This window comes from Mustela nivalis (genome assembly GCF_964662115.1).
Source record: "Mustela nivalis genome assembly, chromosome: 17".
NCBI classification, from domain to species: Eukaryota; Metazoa; Chordata; class Mammalia; order Carnivora; family Mustelidae; genus Mustela; species Mustela nivalis.
Window position 1 is genome coordinate 30,120,691 of NC_139036.1, and position 17,052 is coordinate 30,137,742.

Genomic DNA, 17,052 nt, shown 5'->3' on the forward strand with positions numbered 1-17,052 from the left:
GTGAAAGATGGGGACTGGAGTATAATATAGGACACTAAGGTTCAATTCTCAATATAAATTTGGCTAATCAAGATTTTTAGTTTTCTGCTCAAACTGGAAGTTTCATTTTTATAACTATTTTTTCCCAGTGTGAATTTCTATTTTTGTCCTTTCAAGATAAAATAAATTCTGGAACACATACAAGATTTCATGCAACTCTAATGACTTAAAGATAACTGGTTTCTTTTTTTTTTTAAGATAACTGGTTTCAAACAATGAAGAATAAAACTATTTAATTCTATTAAATGAGGTCAACTTATTTTGATTATAATAAAGTATGCACATTACTTATCATATATCCCCAGCTTGGTGGGGGGGGGAACAGTTTAGAGAAAAGGATTTTACCTAAAAAGGAAGATAAGAGCTATACTTCCAGATTTGCTGGCAATCAACATAATACTGTAATTACATTGTAGAAAAAGCAATTACAGTAAAAGAAACAGACTATTATAGAGTCAGCTATAAAATGTGGATATTACTACTTATTTCATAGTTATTTGGAAAATAAAATTAAATACACACACACACACACACATACTGCTTAACACAATAAAGGACAGTTAATAAAATTTCAATAAATGGTAGCTATTAATTACCCTTAATCTTTCTGGGCAGACTTGGTCTTCTCATGTAGGTATAGATCCTTCAAAGAGTTATTAAAGGGATTATATGAAATATTATATATAAACTGCCCAGTGAAATACCTATCACAAGCAAGCAGTCCTAAAATGATAGTTTGGGATATAGAAAAAACTTATGGAACAGAGATCCCCTACATCCATTTAATTCAGGGAATTTGGGTGTTGATTACGTGTCTGCCTTCACCTCAGGTCATGATCGTGGGGTCCTGGGACGGAGCCCCACATCAGGCTCCATGTTCACAGGGAGCTTGCCTCTCCCTCTCCTCCCCACTTGTACTCCATCTTCTCTCAAAAAAATAAATAGAATCTTAAAAAAAAAAAAAACTATTTAATTCAATATTCAACACCATTCTCCAATTTCTTGGAAAGGATGAGTAAGAAGCTGAAAGTCATAAAATGGTTAATGCTTAAAAAATGAGCCTAATTTTCTGATCTCATGGGTACCTTAACCAAAGCTAACTTCTAGAATTTGACAAAGGCAAACATTTTCTGATGAATGCATTAAAAGATGAAACATCTTGGTTTGCTCATATTTTTGTATTTTAGATGTATCTCTATTAGTGAATATTTAATAGTAGAGTAAGAGTGGACTGCTACTATATACTCATTCAAGGAGAATCCCTAAAAACATTTTACACAGTGGGATGCACTTTACAGAAAACCTAAATCTGGGAAAGTATAAGCAGTATGAAAAGATTCTCATCTGGAGAACTATTGCCAAAGGGTTTGTTGCTGAGGAAAGAATTCCTTTTGTGATCCAGAATACAATGACTTATTTACAGAACTGGGGAATGGAAGTTAATTGTAAAGCACTATGTGTTACGAAAAAAAAAAAAAAAAGTTACCTGAGCTCTTTGGAATTTTTTTTTTTTTAAGATTTTATTTATTTATTTGCCAAAGAGAGAGAGTGCACACAGGCAGGCAGATAAGTAGACAGAGGGAGAGCCTGATGCAGGGATTAATCCCAGGATCCCAGGTCCATGACCCAAGCTGAAGGCAGACACTCAACCAACTGAGTGACCTAGGTGCCCCACAGAAATGTTATTTTTAAAAGAGACATAAACCACAAGAATTGGTTTCAAAAGATGTATATAAGTGTAATAAATTCTGCATGAGCTCAGAGTAAGGAAAACCTAATTTGGTCAGGCATGATTTTTTGTTTCAGTTTGGAGAAGAACAAAAATAAATGTAGGCAAAAACTAAGACAATTTCACTGACCAGACCTGATACATATTTAAGTAACCCTTTTTTCCATCTTTGCCCACATGCTTTCTCAATTTCCTCCTTTCATTACAGTATTTCCAAACCAACTGCTTTCAGTTATACAAATTAATCTCAAAGCAGAGGGGCTGGCATAAATGTGACATTTCTAGAAGTGTAGAATAAAAGACTCCACAGCTTTCATTTGCCTGTTTTAAAGAAAATGAAAGCTGGTTTGTTCACTTGCTCAGCAGCTTTAAAAACAAATACAAAGGTTTCATGCTGTCATAGTTTTATTTTAAAGAACAATACTTGTGAAAGGCAGGTAAGTAACTGGGTAACAAAAGTAGGATAGCAAAATACAAAAGAAAACAAAAATAGACACAATTTCGTACAAGAAATATACTAAGCAACTATGAAAAGCCATCCTATTTTCCACATAAATTAGTCCTAAAGCTAACCTCACAAGTTTTCCTTTGTCCTAATTTTATTCTTCTTTCAATCCCTTCTAGGAACACAGAGTACCCACCTCCTTCTGCAAGGCTAATAAATGGTACTTGATTTCAAAGAGCTTTAGAAGGTAGCATTCCTTGGCCACCTACTCATTTCAGGTGTACCCCATCATTTAAATATTCCAAAGAATTTTCTATGTTAGCTAAATGTGCAGTTTAACAACATGTTTCTATGTTTTCTCTAGGTGACAGAGGACAAGGCAACAAAAGCTTTCATTCATGAGACACTATAGATTTCACCCACTGCAGTAGATCAAAGAAAATATAAATGTTTAGTGTAATTAACCCAATATTCAGAATAATTAACTTGTTTCTATACTGACCTTTGCTTTTGGTCCCAATGAAAGATTAGCCGTATTGTAGCAGCATGTCCCCAACTTTCCCCTAGTGGGAACAAAAACAGAACAACTGTATATTGCCTTCCTGACAAGGTTATTAAGTCTCTCAGAATGCCTCTAACCAAAAGAGTTTTACTTTACCTAATTTAACATGAGAATATACTTACACTTTCAAAACCCTTGTACACATGGGTAACATCCTGAGATTAATAGATTTTTACCTAGCCGTGGAAATACTGAAGATCATTATCCTTTACTTGCTTTCAGAAAACTTTATAGTTTGAGTCAACATTTTGTCAATCTTCTGTATCATCAGACCTATTGCTGGCTACCAGAAGAAAAGTATAAACTTCGACAGAATATTCTTTTTTTTTTTTTAAGATTTTTATTTATTTATTTGACAGATGGAGATCACAAGTGGGCAGAAAGGCAGGCAGAGAGAGAGAGGAAGGGAAGCAGGCTCCCTGCTGAGCACAGAGCCCGACGCGGGACTCGATCCCAGGACCCTGGGATCATGACCTCAGCTGAAGGCAGAGGCTTTAACCCACTGAGCCACCCAGGCGCCCTCGACAGAATATTCTTGAAGAATTTAGTAAAAGAAAAATCTTGAAGCACTGTGTCCTAACAAAACCATGACTGAAGTTAGAAAGAACCATAAGGGGGCGCCTGGGTAGCTCAGTGAGTTAAGACATGATCTCAGGGTCCTGGGATGAGCCCCACATCGGGTGTCTGCTCAGTGGGGAGTGTGCTTCCCCGCCCCCTCTCTCTGCCTGCCTCTTTGCCTACTTGTGATCTCTCTGTCAAATAAATAAATAAAATTTTTTTGGAAAAAGTAAGTCATAAGTCTGTTTACTGTAGTGTGATCTGTATTTAAATGGATTCACCCTTCCTCCTGCTTAAGACTTTCTTTTTTTTTTTTTTTAAAGATTTTATTTATTTATTTGACAGAGAGAGATCACAAGTAGGCAGAGAGGCAGGCAGAGAGAGAGAGAGGAGGAAGCAGGCTCCCTGCCGAGCAGAGAGCCCGATGCGGGACTCGATCCCAGGACGCGAGATCATGACCTGAGCCGAAGGCAGCGGCTTAACCCACTGAGCCACCCAGGTGCCCTGCTTAAGACTTTCTGAAGGGGCGCCTGGGTGGCTCAGTGGGTTAAAGCCTCTGCCTTTGGCTCAGGTCACGCTCCCAGGGTCCTGGGATCGAGCCCCGCATCGGGCTCTCTGCTCAGCAGAGAGCCTGCTTCCCCCCCTCTCTCTGCCTGCCTCTCTGCCTACTTGTGATCTCTGTCAAATAAATAAATAAAATCTTTTTTTTTTTTTAAAGATTTTATTTATTTATTTGTCAGAGAGAGAGAGAGCAAGAGTGAGCACAGGCAGAGTGGCAGGCAGAGTCAGAGGGAGAAGCAGGCTCCCTGCGGAGCAAGGAGCCCGATGTGGGACTCGATCCCAGGATGCTAGGATCATGACCTGAGCCGAAGGCAGCTGCTTAACCAACTGAGCCACCCAGGCGTCCCTAAATAAATAAAATCTTTAAAAAAAAAAAAAAAAAAAAACGACTTTCTGAAGGCAAGAGTCATCTTACGAATATTTATATGCTCGGTGCCTGACACAATAGTTGCCAAATAATAGATGCTTAATAAATGGTTGTTAAATAACTGAAAGGATGAGTGGGTATCTAAGGGCACTGCGTTCATGCCAAGACTTATCAGTGAAGGGGCACCTGGGTGGCTCAGTCTTTAAGCGTCTGCCTTTGGCTCAGGTCATGATTCTAGGGTCCTGGGATCGAGTCCCGCATTGGGCTCCCTACTTGGTGGAAAGCCGGCTTCTCCCTCATCTACTCTCCCTGCTTGTCTTCCCTCTCTCGCTGTGTCTCTCTCTGTCAAATAAATAAATAAAATCTTCAAAGAAATAAGACTTATCACCAAATAATCAGAAACAATCTCTGCTTTCATGGAACTTCTAGTACTGAACAAGCATCACATGAAAGAGAAAAAATGTGCTAAGTTAATAATGCTTATCTGGGGCATCTGTGTGGCTCTGTTGAAAGAGCATGTGATTCTTAATTTTGGGATCATGAGTTCAAGCCCCACATTGATTGTGGAGATTACTTAAATAAAAAACTTAATAAAAATGCTTCTCTGATTACCCACCCAATGCAGGAACAAGCAAGGCCTGATTTCTATCAATCTTCGTTGTCATCTGATTAGTTAAAAGTACCTAAAAAAAAGAGTGAGAAAATTAGGTGAATCTCTCCCCAAAATTACCAAGGAAATAGTTCTGTGATTTTAGTGTTCTGAATACAACTTAAAGAAAAAAATATTTAGATTTTATTTATTTAATTGACAGAGAGAGAGAGCACAAGTAACCAGAGTGGCAGGCAGAGGGAGAGGGAGAAGCAGGCTCTCCGCTGAGCAGAGAGCCTGATGCGGGGCTCCATCCCAGGACCCTAGGATCATGACCTGAGCTGAAGGCAGCCCCTAAACCAACTGAACCACCCAGGCGCCCCCAAAAAAATATATTTAGGTAATGAAAACTTTTCTGATAAATTTTTATTTTTTTAATTTTTTTATTTTTATTTTTTTAAAGATTTTTTTATTTATTTGACAGAGAGAGAGATCACAAATAGGCAGAGAGACAGACAGAGAGAGAGATGAGGAGAAGCAGGCTCCCTGCTGAGCAGAGAGCCCCATGCGGGACTCGATCCCAGGCCCCTGGGATCATGACCTGAGCCAAAGGTAGAGGCTTAACCCACTGAACCACCCAGGCGCCCCAATTTCTGATAAATTTTTAAATTTGCCTATAAGTTATCTGAAAACATGATTCCATTGAATATAATCATTTTTAACAGACAAGAGCAATTGTGAAAATGGGAAAATAAAAATATTACAGATAATAAATACACAAGAGTGTAAAGAGACCACATAATAACTTCATAACTGGGAGCACTGGAAAAACCTTACTTCAAAAAATGTAAGTTTTGGATGTGTGCCTAGGTGACTCAGTCAGTTAAACATCTGCCTTTAGCTCAGGTCATGATCTCAGGGTCCTGGGATTGAGTCCCATGTCACCTGCTTCTCCCTCTCCCTCTGCCTGCTGTTTCCCTTGAGCACGCTCTGTCAAGTAAACAAATAAAATCTTTAAAAATAAATAAATAGGGGCGCCTGGGTGGCTCAGTGGGTTAAAGCCTCTGCCTTTGGCACAGGTCATGATCCCAGGGTCTTGGGATCGAGCCCCAAGTCAGGCTCTCTGCTCCGCAGAGAGCCTGCTTCCTCCTCTCTCTCCCTGCCTGCCTCTCTGACTACTTGTGATCTCTGTCTGTCAAATAAATAAATAAAATCTTTAAAATAAATAAATAAATAAATAAATTTTAAGTTTTGGATAAGCCAATAGAAACCACCCAGACCAGGGCGCCTGGGTGGCTCAGTCGGTTAAGCGTCTGCCTTTGGCTCAGGTCATGATCCCAAGGTCCTGGGATCGAGCCCCATATTCGGGTCCCAGCTCAGCGAGGAGTCTGCTTCTCCCTCTCTTTCCGACTGCTACTCTTTCTGCTTGTACTCTGTCAAATAAATAAATAAAACCTTAAAAAAAAAAAAAGAGGGGTGCCTGGGTGGCTCAGGTCATGATCCCAGTGTTCTAGAATCAAGCCTACATCAGGCTCCTTGCTCAGCGCGAAGCCTGCTTCTCCCTCTCCCACTCCCTTTGCTTGTGTTCCCTCTCTCACTGTGTCTCTTTCTGTCAAATAAATAAATAAAATCTTAAAAAAAAAAAAAAAAAGAAAGAAAAGAAAAGAAAAAAAAAACCACCATACTAACAGCAGCAATATCAGTAGTGGTGATAAACATTTACTGAGTACTTACTATATGCCAGAAACTATACTAAGTGCTTTACTTTCATTATTTTATCTAGTCTTCACAATAACTCTATGAATGAGGTAATATTATTAATATTTTTTTAGATAATTATTCCAGTTTAACACATGAGAAATCAGAAGTTTAGAAAGATTGAGTCTGGCGGCGCCTGGGTGGCTCAGTGGGTTAAAGCCTCTGCCTTCGGCTCAGGTCATGATCCCAGGGTCCTGGGATCGAGCCCTGCATCGGGCTCTCTGCTCTCTGCTTCCCCCTCTCTCTCTGCCCGCCTCTCTGCCTACTTGTGATTTCTGTCTGTCAATACAAATAAATAAAATCTTTAAAAAAAAAAATAAAATAAATAAAAAAATTTTAAAAAAAGAAAGATTGAGTCTGGTATTTTTTATTTTTTTCCTACCACTGTTGCCTCTCTAGAATATATTTAATCAAAAGAGTGTGAGATACTTAATAAATAACTCAATGTTTACATCTTTAGGAAAGTGGCAAATATACAATTACCATTTCTGGTTTTATAGGAAACAGACAAAAATTATGAGAAAAGATTTAAAATCATAAAGAAAATATAGGAATGGTAAAAAATAAAACCCAGTAATCAGGTCAAATGACTGAAATTATAACTATACTAGTCTGCTAATAATAGGTGTTGCTTTACTCAAGGATGCTAAAAATAGTACTAATTCTTTTGGATTAAACAGTGACCTATAGAAAAGATTCCATGTTTGGAAGGACAGTAATTTTTTTCTTTTTTTTTTATTTTAATTCCGGTTTAGTTAACATAGTGTTATACTGGGTTCAGGTGTACAATATAGTACAACAACTCTATACATTACTCAGTGCTCATTAAATGCACTCTTTATTTAAAGATTTACTTATTTAAGAGTAAGTGAGCAAGCAGCAGTGGGGGGGATCCTTGAGCAGACCCCTGCTGAGTGGAACCTGACATGGGGCTCAATCCCAGGACCCTGAGACCATGACCCAAGCTGAAACCAAGTGTTGGACACTTAAGTGACTGAGCCACCCAGGCGCCCCAAGATAAGTGTACTTTTAATTCCTTTTGCCTATTTCACCCATTCCCCCACAAACCTCCCCTCTGGCAACCATCTGTTTGTTCTCTGTAGTTAAGAGTCTGGATATGTGTATATGTATCTACACACACACACATCCCCCCCCCCACATCTTCTTTATCCATTCATCTGTCAATGGACACCTGGGCTGCTTCCATATATATACATATACACACATATATAATATATACGTATATGTATATATATATACATATATATATATATATATATATATATTTTAAACTGGCTGCATTCCTTTTTTTTTTAAGATTTTATTTATTTTTAAAGATTTTTTTTTTTTTTTGGTAAGAGAGAGAGAGTGAGAGTGAGCACAGGCAGACAGAGTGGAAGGCAGAGTCAGAGGGAGAAGCAGGCTTCCTGCGGAGCAAGGAGCCAGATGTGGGACTCGATCCCAGGATGCCGGGATCATGACCTGAGCCGAAGGCAGCTGCTTAACCAACTGAGCCACCCAGGCGTCCCGAAGATTTTATTTATTTGACAGACAGAGATCACAAGTAGTCAGAGAAGCAGGCAGAGAGAGTGGGGGGAAGCAGGCTCCCTGCTGAGCAGAGAGCCCAATGCAGGGCTCGATCCAGGACCCTGAGACCATGACCTGAGCCAAAGGCAGAAGCTTTAACCCACTGAGCCACCCAGGCGCCCCTGCATTTTTTTTTTTTTTAAATTTTATTTATCAGAGAGAGGCAGCCCAAGCAGGGGGAGGTGAGGCAGAGGAAGAAGCAGGCTCCCTGCTGAGCAAGGAGCCGGATGTGGAACTCGATCACAACTCTCAGGATCATGATGAGCCAAAAGCAGATGCTTTATCCACTGAGCCACCCAGGTGTCCTATCTTGGCTATTATAAGTAATGCTGCTACAAACATGGGGGTGCATATATCCTTTTGGATTACTGTTTTCTTACTCTTTGGGTAAATAGTGCAATTACAGGATCATATGTTAATTCTAACCAACAGATCACAAGGTTCCTTTTTCTCCACATCCTCACCAACACTTGGCTGTTTGTGTTTTTTATTTTACCCATTCTGACAGTGTGAGGTGGTATCTCACTGCGGTTTTGATTTCCCTGATGGTGAGTGATGTTGAGCATCTTTTCATTTGTCTGTTGGCCATTTTGTACATCTTTTTTGGATAAATATGTGTTCATATATTCTGCCTGTTTTTTGATTGGATTATTTGCTCTTTGGGTATTGAGTTGTATAAATTTGGGGTTTGTTTTTTTTTATACTACCCTAAAGCCAAGACATTTATTCAACCCTATAAGCATTGAGTTGTATAAATTCTTGATATATTCTGGATACTAACCCCTTATTGGATATGTCATTTACAAATATCTTTTCCCATTCAGTAAGCTGTCTTTTAGTCTTGTTGACTGCTTCCTCTGCTATGCAGGAAGCTTTTTATTTTGATATACTCCCAATCACTTATTTTTACTTTTGTTTCCCTTGCCTCAAAATGAAGGATAGTAATTTTAAAGTACAGAAAGACTGTTTAAGGTTGACTGAATACAGTAAAAGATTATCAGGCACCTCCCAGCCCCAAATTCTTCAGAAAGAGTTATTTTAAATATTCTTCCAATACAGATCTTCCCCCCAGAAATATGACAGATACTACTGCAAGCTGACAGTGATAAAGAACTTCTATAAAAAGCAATGAGAAAAGATACCTACTCTGAAAAAGGCATCAGTTCCATAAGAAAACTGAGAAAGAAAAGGCTGGCTATTCCCCCTGCAGTGATAACACCCTAAAATTTTTGTTTGTCTACAAAGGAGAAATCTGTGCTCCATCTAGGTTTCAATTAGGCACAAACTGGATGACATGACTTTCTTCTAGTTTCTAGACATCACTTTCTTCTAGTTTCCCTTCCCTGAAGCCACAGTGGTTTCCCCATGTATTATCTCACATCGGGCATCTTGGAAAAATCTAAACAGGAATTTAAATTGGTAATTAACTGAAATATATGACTAACTGGCATCCCCAACATGCAGAATACACTTTACAGACTACCAAGTGTTTAAGGTCTAGCAACTGGGATATTTATTTGTATCAAGACTTTTTGGTTAGAGGTGCACCATTCAATTCTGCAGCCATTAGGCACACACTCAGCTTTTTTTTTTTTTAAGATTTTATTTATTATTTATTTGACAGACAGAGATCACAAGTAGGCAGAGAGGCAGGCAGAGAGAGAGGGGGAGCAGGCTCCCTGCTGAGCAGAGAGCCTGATGTGGGGCTCGATCCCAGGACCCTGGGATCATGACCTAAGCCAAAGGTAGAGGCTTTAACCCACTGAGCCACCCAGGCACCCCACACACACACAGCTTTTAAAAATTAAATTAAAATTAGACATTCACTTCCTTCACAGCATTAACTATTTTTCAAGTGCTCAACAGCCATGCAACTGCTGTTACATGCATACAGACTGAGCATTTTCATCTTCCCAGAAAATCCTCTCAAAGAGCACTGGTTTATAGAGTACAGGTATCCCCTGCTTTTCAAGAGTTCCTATTATGCCACTTTGCTTTTATGAAAGACCTACATTAGTACCTGTTTTTGCTAACCATAAGAAATCCAGGGGCACCTGGGTGGCTCAGTGGGTTAAACCTCTGCCTTTAGCTCAGGTCATGATCTCAGGGTCCTGGGATCGAGCCCCAACATCGAGCTCTCTGCTCAGCAGGGAGCCTGCTTCCTCCTCTCTCTGCCTGCCTCTCTGCCTCATTGTGGTCTCTCTCTCTCTCTCTGTAAAATAAATAAATATTAAAAAAAAGAAAGAAAGAAAGAAAGAAAGAAATCCAAATAGAGGGGTGCCTGGGTGGCTCAGTCTTTAAGCATCTGCCTTCAGCTCAGGTCATGATCCCAGCCCTGCATAAGGCTCCCTCCCTGCTCAGCGGGAAGCCTGCTTTTCCTTCTCCCACTTGTCTACTTGTGTTCCCTCTCTCACTGTGTCTCTATCTGTCAAATAAATTTAAAAATCTTAAAAAAAAAAAGGGAGGGGGATTTTCACTTTTCTAAAAAAAAGTGAAAAGATACAGTATTCAGCATTTGTTTTGCACAGAAACATCACAGAAGCAAGAGTACACCGAGGCAGGGCGAGCAGCATCACCAAGCTCCTTCCCCTGGGAACGATACTCAGCATCAAGCTTCCATCACTTTGAGCTATGTCTCTCTTAGGGTATCTGTGCTCTATCTTGATTTACTTTGTGCATTCATTAGCAACATCTGTGCTAAGGTATCAGAAAAACCTAAGAAAAGTTATTTTTTGAGTCTGGGAACGTGAAAACAATTTTCCAAATAAATTACTGGTAGTTGGGGGTGCCTGGGTGGCTCAGTGGGTTAAAGCCTCTGCCTTCAACTCAGGTCATGATCCCAGGGTCCTGGGATCAAGCCCTGAGTCAGGCTCTCTGCTTCGCAGGGAGCCTGCTTCCTCCTCTCTCTACCTGCCTCTCTGCCTACTTGTCATCTCTGTCAAATAAATAAAAATAAAATCTTAAATAAATAAATAAATTACTGGTAGTTGCTTCTTTGCTTTATACCTTTTGGCTTACAAAATGTGTTTTTGTTAGAATGCTCTACTTTTGGGGGCGCCTGGGTGGCTCAGTGGGTTAAGCCGCTGCCTTCGGCTCAGGTCATGATCTCGGGGTCCTGAGATCAAGTCCCGCATCGGGCTCTCTGCTCAGCAGGGAGCCTGCTTCCCTCTCTCTCTCTCTCTGCCTGCCTCTCCATCTACTTGTGATTTCTCTCTGTCAAATAAATAAATAAAATCTTTAAAAAAAAAAAAAAAAAGAATGCTCTACTTTTGGATAGTGAGGGAAACCGGGATATACATTACACCTCTTGAGGAAAATGTACATAGATGTACCGGTTTACCAACTGCTAAACATCCCCAAATCAGAATTTGCACTTTTGGCAACTACTTGTAAAAGAATTACAGGCCAACTGCAAAAATACTGGGTTTACCATATTAAAGAGTGAATCTTTAAAATAATGAAGTAGGGGCACCTAGGTAGCTCAGTTGGTTGAGCATCTTCCTTTGGCTTGGGTCATAATCTCAGGGTCCTGGGATCGGGCCTCACATCAGGCCTCTCCCTCTCCCTCTGCCTGCTGCTCTGCCTACTTGTGCTCTCTCTCTACCTCTTTCAAATAAATAGTCTTAAAAAAAATTTTTTTTAAATAAATAAAACAGTGAAGTAACAATCACTTTTAAATTAGAAACTTCTCTGCCTTAATACTTGTTACCCAAATGTCCTTCAACTGATACACAAACAAAATATGATATACTGAAAAAATAAAAAGTTAATCAGTCATAAAAAGGATATTAATATATGCTAAAACATGGATGAATCTTGAAAACACTGTGCTAAGTTAAGGAAGCAAGACATAAAAGGCATATACAGAACAATTCTATTTAGATAAACTATCCAGAAAAGATGAACTCATACAGATAGAAAGCAGACTAAGGGTTCTTAAGGGGATGACAAGAGGCTGCAAAGGGGAGTGATGGCTAATGGGCATGGGATTTCTTTTTAGGGTGACAGAAATGTTCTAAAATTAGACATGATGGTTGAACAACTCTGTAAATATACTACAAACCACGGAACCATACACATCAAAAGGCTAAATTTTATGGTATGTTAGTTAAATCTCAATAAAGCTGTTAAAAAAATTTCTGCTAATAATCAAGTTAATATATCTCTGAAAGGATTCTATCATAGTTTGACAAAAACTTGAAAAGACTCAAAATTGGTAAAGAGGTGGAAAAACAAAAATTCCCATTTATCGCTATAGAGAACATTCTCTGGAACATGCTTTCTGAGAGTGATTTGATAATATATACCAATACTTAAAAACAGAGATATCCCTACCAAAAATAAAAAATAAGTAAATAAAAACAGATATCCCTTTGACAATACTTTCAGGAAAAACTAGATAAATGGACAAAAAAGCATATATAAAGTTTTTTATCTTTATTTATTTATTTTTAAAAGATTTTAAAATATTAAAAGATTTCTCTTCTTTGTCAGAGAGAGAGAGAGGGAGAACACAAGCAGGGGGGAGGGTCAGGCAGAGGGAGGACAAGGAGCCCTACCTGGAACTTGATCCCAGGACTCAACTGAGCCACCCAGCCATCTCAACTGCAGTTTTTTAAATGGTGAAAACCTGAAGCCAACTTTAAAGATAATAGGGGGAGAGGGGTGATTAAAAAACTATTCTACATTGGGACTCAGTAGCGCATGCAAATTTTGATCTCAGGGTTATGAGTTCAAGTCCCATGTTGGGTGTAGAGATTACTTTAAAATTAAGAAAAAAAACTTAGTAAGTTTGGAAAAATAGGTACACCAAACTCAAGAGTAATCATCTCTGGGTAACAGATAATTTACTTAATTTCTACATTTCTGATTGTTTAGAACTTCCTTTACAGAAAGTATACAGAAAATTATGAAATGTATTTATATGCATTTATGAATTTATATAATAAAATGTATTTATATGGTAAATGTATTTATATGGTAGCTGGGAAATTTTAAAAAATCAAGCTAAGAAGAATTTATAAAGAGGGAAAAGTATGCCCTCAACCCCACAAAATCCTTCTCCTAGAAGTAGTCATTAGGAACACTTTGATCCTTTCAGAGCTTTTTGTTGATATATGTAAATATAATGCATAAATAAAATTTTTACTTTTCTCAAAAGTGGGATCACATAAAATACACTGTTACGAAACTTGAATCTTTTTACCTTTTTTTTTTTTTTAAGATTTTATTTATTTATGACAGAGAAAGAGAGCAAGAGAAGGAACACAAGCATGGGTGAGCTGCAGAGGGAGAAGGAGGCTCCCGTTGGAGCCAGGAGGCTTGATCCTAGGACAATGGGATCATGACCACAGCTTTAAGGCAGACACTCAATGACTGAGCCATCCAAGCACCCCTTGAATCTTTTCACTTAATCGTATATCTGGATATATCTTGTTCTGTGTTAGTATGTGTATATTTACGTTACTCTTCTTAAACACTGCATAGTATTCCATGTTACTGTTTACATTACTTTTTTAATCAGAAAAAATAAACCTATTTCTGTTCAACAAACAAAACAAAACTTAAGGAACTATGCAACCCATTAGTCTTGAGTGCCCCCTACTGGGGGCTCTTCCTTGATATTAACAGAATGCTAAATTACAAATTAATACAAGAAATAATTCAAACACAGGACACTATGCTTTTCAGTATATGGCACTAAAAACTCAAAAGAAAGGATACATATTTTGAAATGATTTTATCAAGGAGTTCTTTATGTACTTAGGCTGAATTACAGGTATATGCTAAGGACTATAATTTTCTAAGGAAAATCAAGTTAGGTGGCTTGATCTTTTCCCATCTTCCTCCTGAAGAGGTGTGTGTATTGGTGTGAGAGGTGATATGGGGTTGCAGAGTGGAAAGTGATGGCAAACAGGCAGTTAAAAAAAAGCTTGTTACAAAAAAAAGTCGTCACCTCACTCCTTTTTGTCTTGTCACTTCCAACTTATCTTTATACCTAACCTCACATTTCAAATCTAGAAGAGTTACCTCTACCTTCAAACATCTAGGCTGTTCACACTATGTAATTTTTCTATCTTCTGTGTCTGTGATTACACAACATGTATTTTAGTATATGTGCTGCTGAAGCTAGCGCCATACAACATGTAATAATAAAAGACCCAGAGTAAAAGAAAATGGGGACATTAGAAGAGCTTACCTGAAAAACAACAAATATATTTAGGTAAATAAAACCCAACATTGCCATTACCAAAGGTGGCCATTTCTTTATCAAACAAGTCCATTTTAAAATATGGTATCTTGATTATGCTTGTTATATTCTAGAAAAACTAATACACAACACTTATGACTGGAATTAATTTTTCCTAAAAGTCGAACAAAAACTACATTCAAAACTCTGTCTGTATTATGTGCTTTTAGTCAAATTCTATTTAGCTATTTCTAGACATTAATATTTTATACAAGCTTGACTTTATTATAAAATTCTCTTGGCTAATAATACTTACAGCTAATCTGTGGCTATTTGCAAGGCTGATCATTTGCTGGGCTAGGCCATTTAGTAATCGAGTACGAAGGGCTAGGTCATCTAGGTCATGACGAAAAGGAAAAGCAATACCATCCACTATCACTAATCGAACCTAAATACAGAAGAGATAATGAAATTAGGTTTGGTATTAAAATAAAATTTTAAAAAATGGCATCCCAAAAGCATGTTCATTGCAAGAAAAAAAAAATCTATAAAATCCAGAGTTCTATTTCTAACTCTCCAAAATAAATCTATTCACCCAACGCTTTCTGCATTAATCACCAAAAGTTAAAATGTACTCTGGTTTGATAATTTATAAACTTGAAAAAGTAATTCAACATGAAGAAGCAATATTTTTCTTATACTTTACCACTATACACAATCTTTACAGAGGCATTTTACACCAATAAAAAGGACTTCTGAAGTCTTAGTAAAATAAATTCTTCAGTATTTCAATTTTACCTTCAAGATTTTTCATGTTTAAAAAACTCTTCAAATATTAAATTATTATATCATCTTCAAAAACTTCAAATTCTAATGGTGAGTGCTATGAAGTGTATAAACCTGGCAATTCACAGACCTATATCCCTGGGGCTAGTAATACATAATATGTTAATAAAAAATTAAAAATTAAACAAAAAACTTCAAATTCTTGGTATACTTTTTCTCCTTAATTTTAAATATAAGGCAACTAATCATTATAGAATCTGCTATAAGACAGAATTCAGCATAAGGCAGCGTCGTCCTGAATTCCAATCAAAAAGGTTCACTTAGAGATGATAAACACTTTCATGACAGTTTCACTTCTAATATAATCCAAATAATGGCTCCTAAAGTGAAGCTAGAGTAATATATAAACTTCACATCCAAGAACAAACAGAATTTGGAAACTAATCCAAATATAAACAAACAAAAAAACCCACCCTGTAAGATTATATATCTTTTTTATCTAATAGGGATTAGACTAAAGAAGAGGATTTGATAACACCATGTCTAAGTAACCCACTTTTGTATCTTTTATTTAGAGTATTCATTCCTTCATTCAGCATGTGCTTTCAGATACCTACTATATGTTAGTCATTGTTGCAGGCAGCAGGGAACAATAGAAAAGGTCTTTCCTTTCTTGAAGTTTATGGAGTGGAGTAAAGGACAATTAACATGTAAACAAACACATAAATAATTTCTGATAATGACAGGAGTTATGAAGAAATGAAATTAAATAAAATGATGATGAATAAGTAGGTGATAAAGTAGAGGGAGGCTAAGTTAGACTAGTGTAGGGAAGGAGTCAATGAAAAGGGAGGCAACAGAACTGAGTCCTGGATAAGAACCTCTACGAGGAGGGGCGCCTGGGTGGCTCAGTGGGTTAACCCTCTGAGCCTCACATCAGGCTCTCTGCTCAACAATGAGCCTGCTTCCCTGCTTTCTCTCTGCCTGCCTCTCTGCCTACTTATGATCTCTATCTATCAAGTAAATAAATAAAATCTTGTGGCTCAATGGGTTAAGCCTCTGCCTTCGGCTCAGGTCATGATCCCAGGGTCCTGGGATCAAGCCCCACATCGGGCTCTCTGCTCCTTGGGGAGCCTGCTTCCTCCTTTCTCTCTGCCTCTCTGCCTACTTGTGATCTCTGTCAAATAAATAAATAAAATACTAAAAAAAAAAAAAAAAAAAAACCTCTAGGAGCAAGAGAACCCACATATAAAAAAATAGACACATACTTTTGTGTATGGTGACACATGGTAACTAGACATCTTGTGGGGATTCTTTCATAATGTGTAAAAATATCAAGTCACTATGATGTGCACCTGAAACTACCAGGATATTGTACATCAATTATACTTGAATTAAAAAAAAAAATACATTAGGGGCACTTGGGTGGCTCAGTGGGTTAAACATCTGCCTTTGGCTCAGGTCATGATCCCCCGTTCCAGGGATCAAGCCCCACAACAGGTTCTCTGCTCAGCAGGGAGCCTGCTCCTCCCTCCCCCGCCTGCCTCTCTGCCCACTTGTGAATTCTGTCTGACAAATAAATAAATAAAATCATTAAAAAAAAAATTACACCAAGGCACCTGGGTGGCACAGTCCTTGTGCATCTGCCCTCCTTCGGGTCCCAATCCTGGAGTCCTGGGATTGAGCCCTGCATCAGGCTTCCTGCCCAGTGGGAAGCCTGCTTCTCCCTCTTCCACTCCCCTGCTTGTGTTCTCTCTCTCATTGTCTATCAAATTAGTAGCAAATTTTTTTAAAAATACACCTTTGTTGTTTCACTTTCATCACACTTAACATAAATAAAAATTTCAACCAGCGTTCATGTTAAAACAGTACTTGTTTCTC

General features: G+C 38.2%; 1 protein-coding gene across 6 annotated transcripts in view; it reads right to left on the bottom strand.

The window, feature by feature from the left end:
- RAD51C (RAD51 paralog C) overlaps nt 1–17,052 on the bottom strand; it is a 61,280-nt gene that overhangs the window by 26,373 nt on the left and 17,855 nt on the right. For 4 of the 6 annotated variants that reach the window (XM_082705949.1, XM_082705948.1, XM_082705945.1 and 1 more), the window contains exons 5-7: nt 14,702–14,833; nt 4,878–4,944; nt 2,716–2,776 (exon numbers count right to left, since the gene is read on the bottom strand). In XM_082705949.1, the coding sequence (XP_082562075.1) occupies nt 2,716–2,776; nt 4,878–4,944; nt 14,702–14,833 (260 nt within the window). The remainder of the gene's footprint in view (nt 1–2,715; nt 2,777–4,877; nt 4,945–14,701; nt 14,834–17,052) is intronic. The other 2 variants (XM_082705947.1, XM_082705946.1) reach the window with 1 other exon arrangement.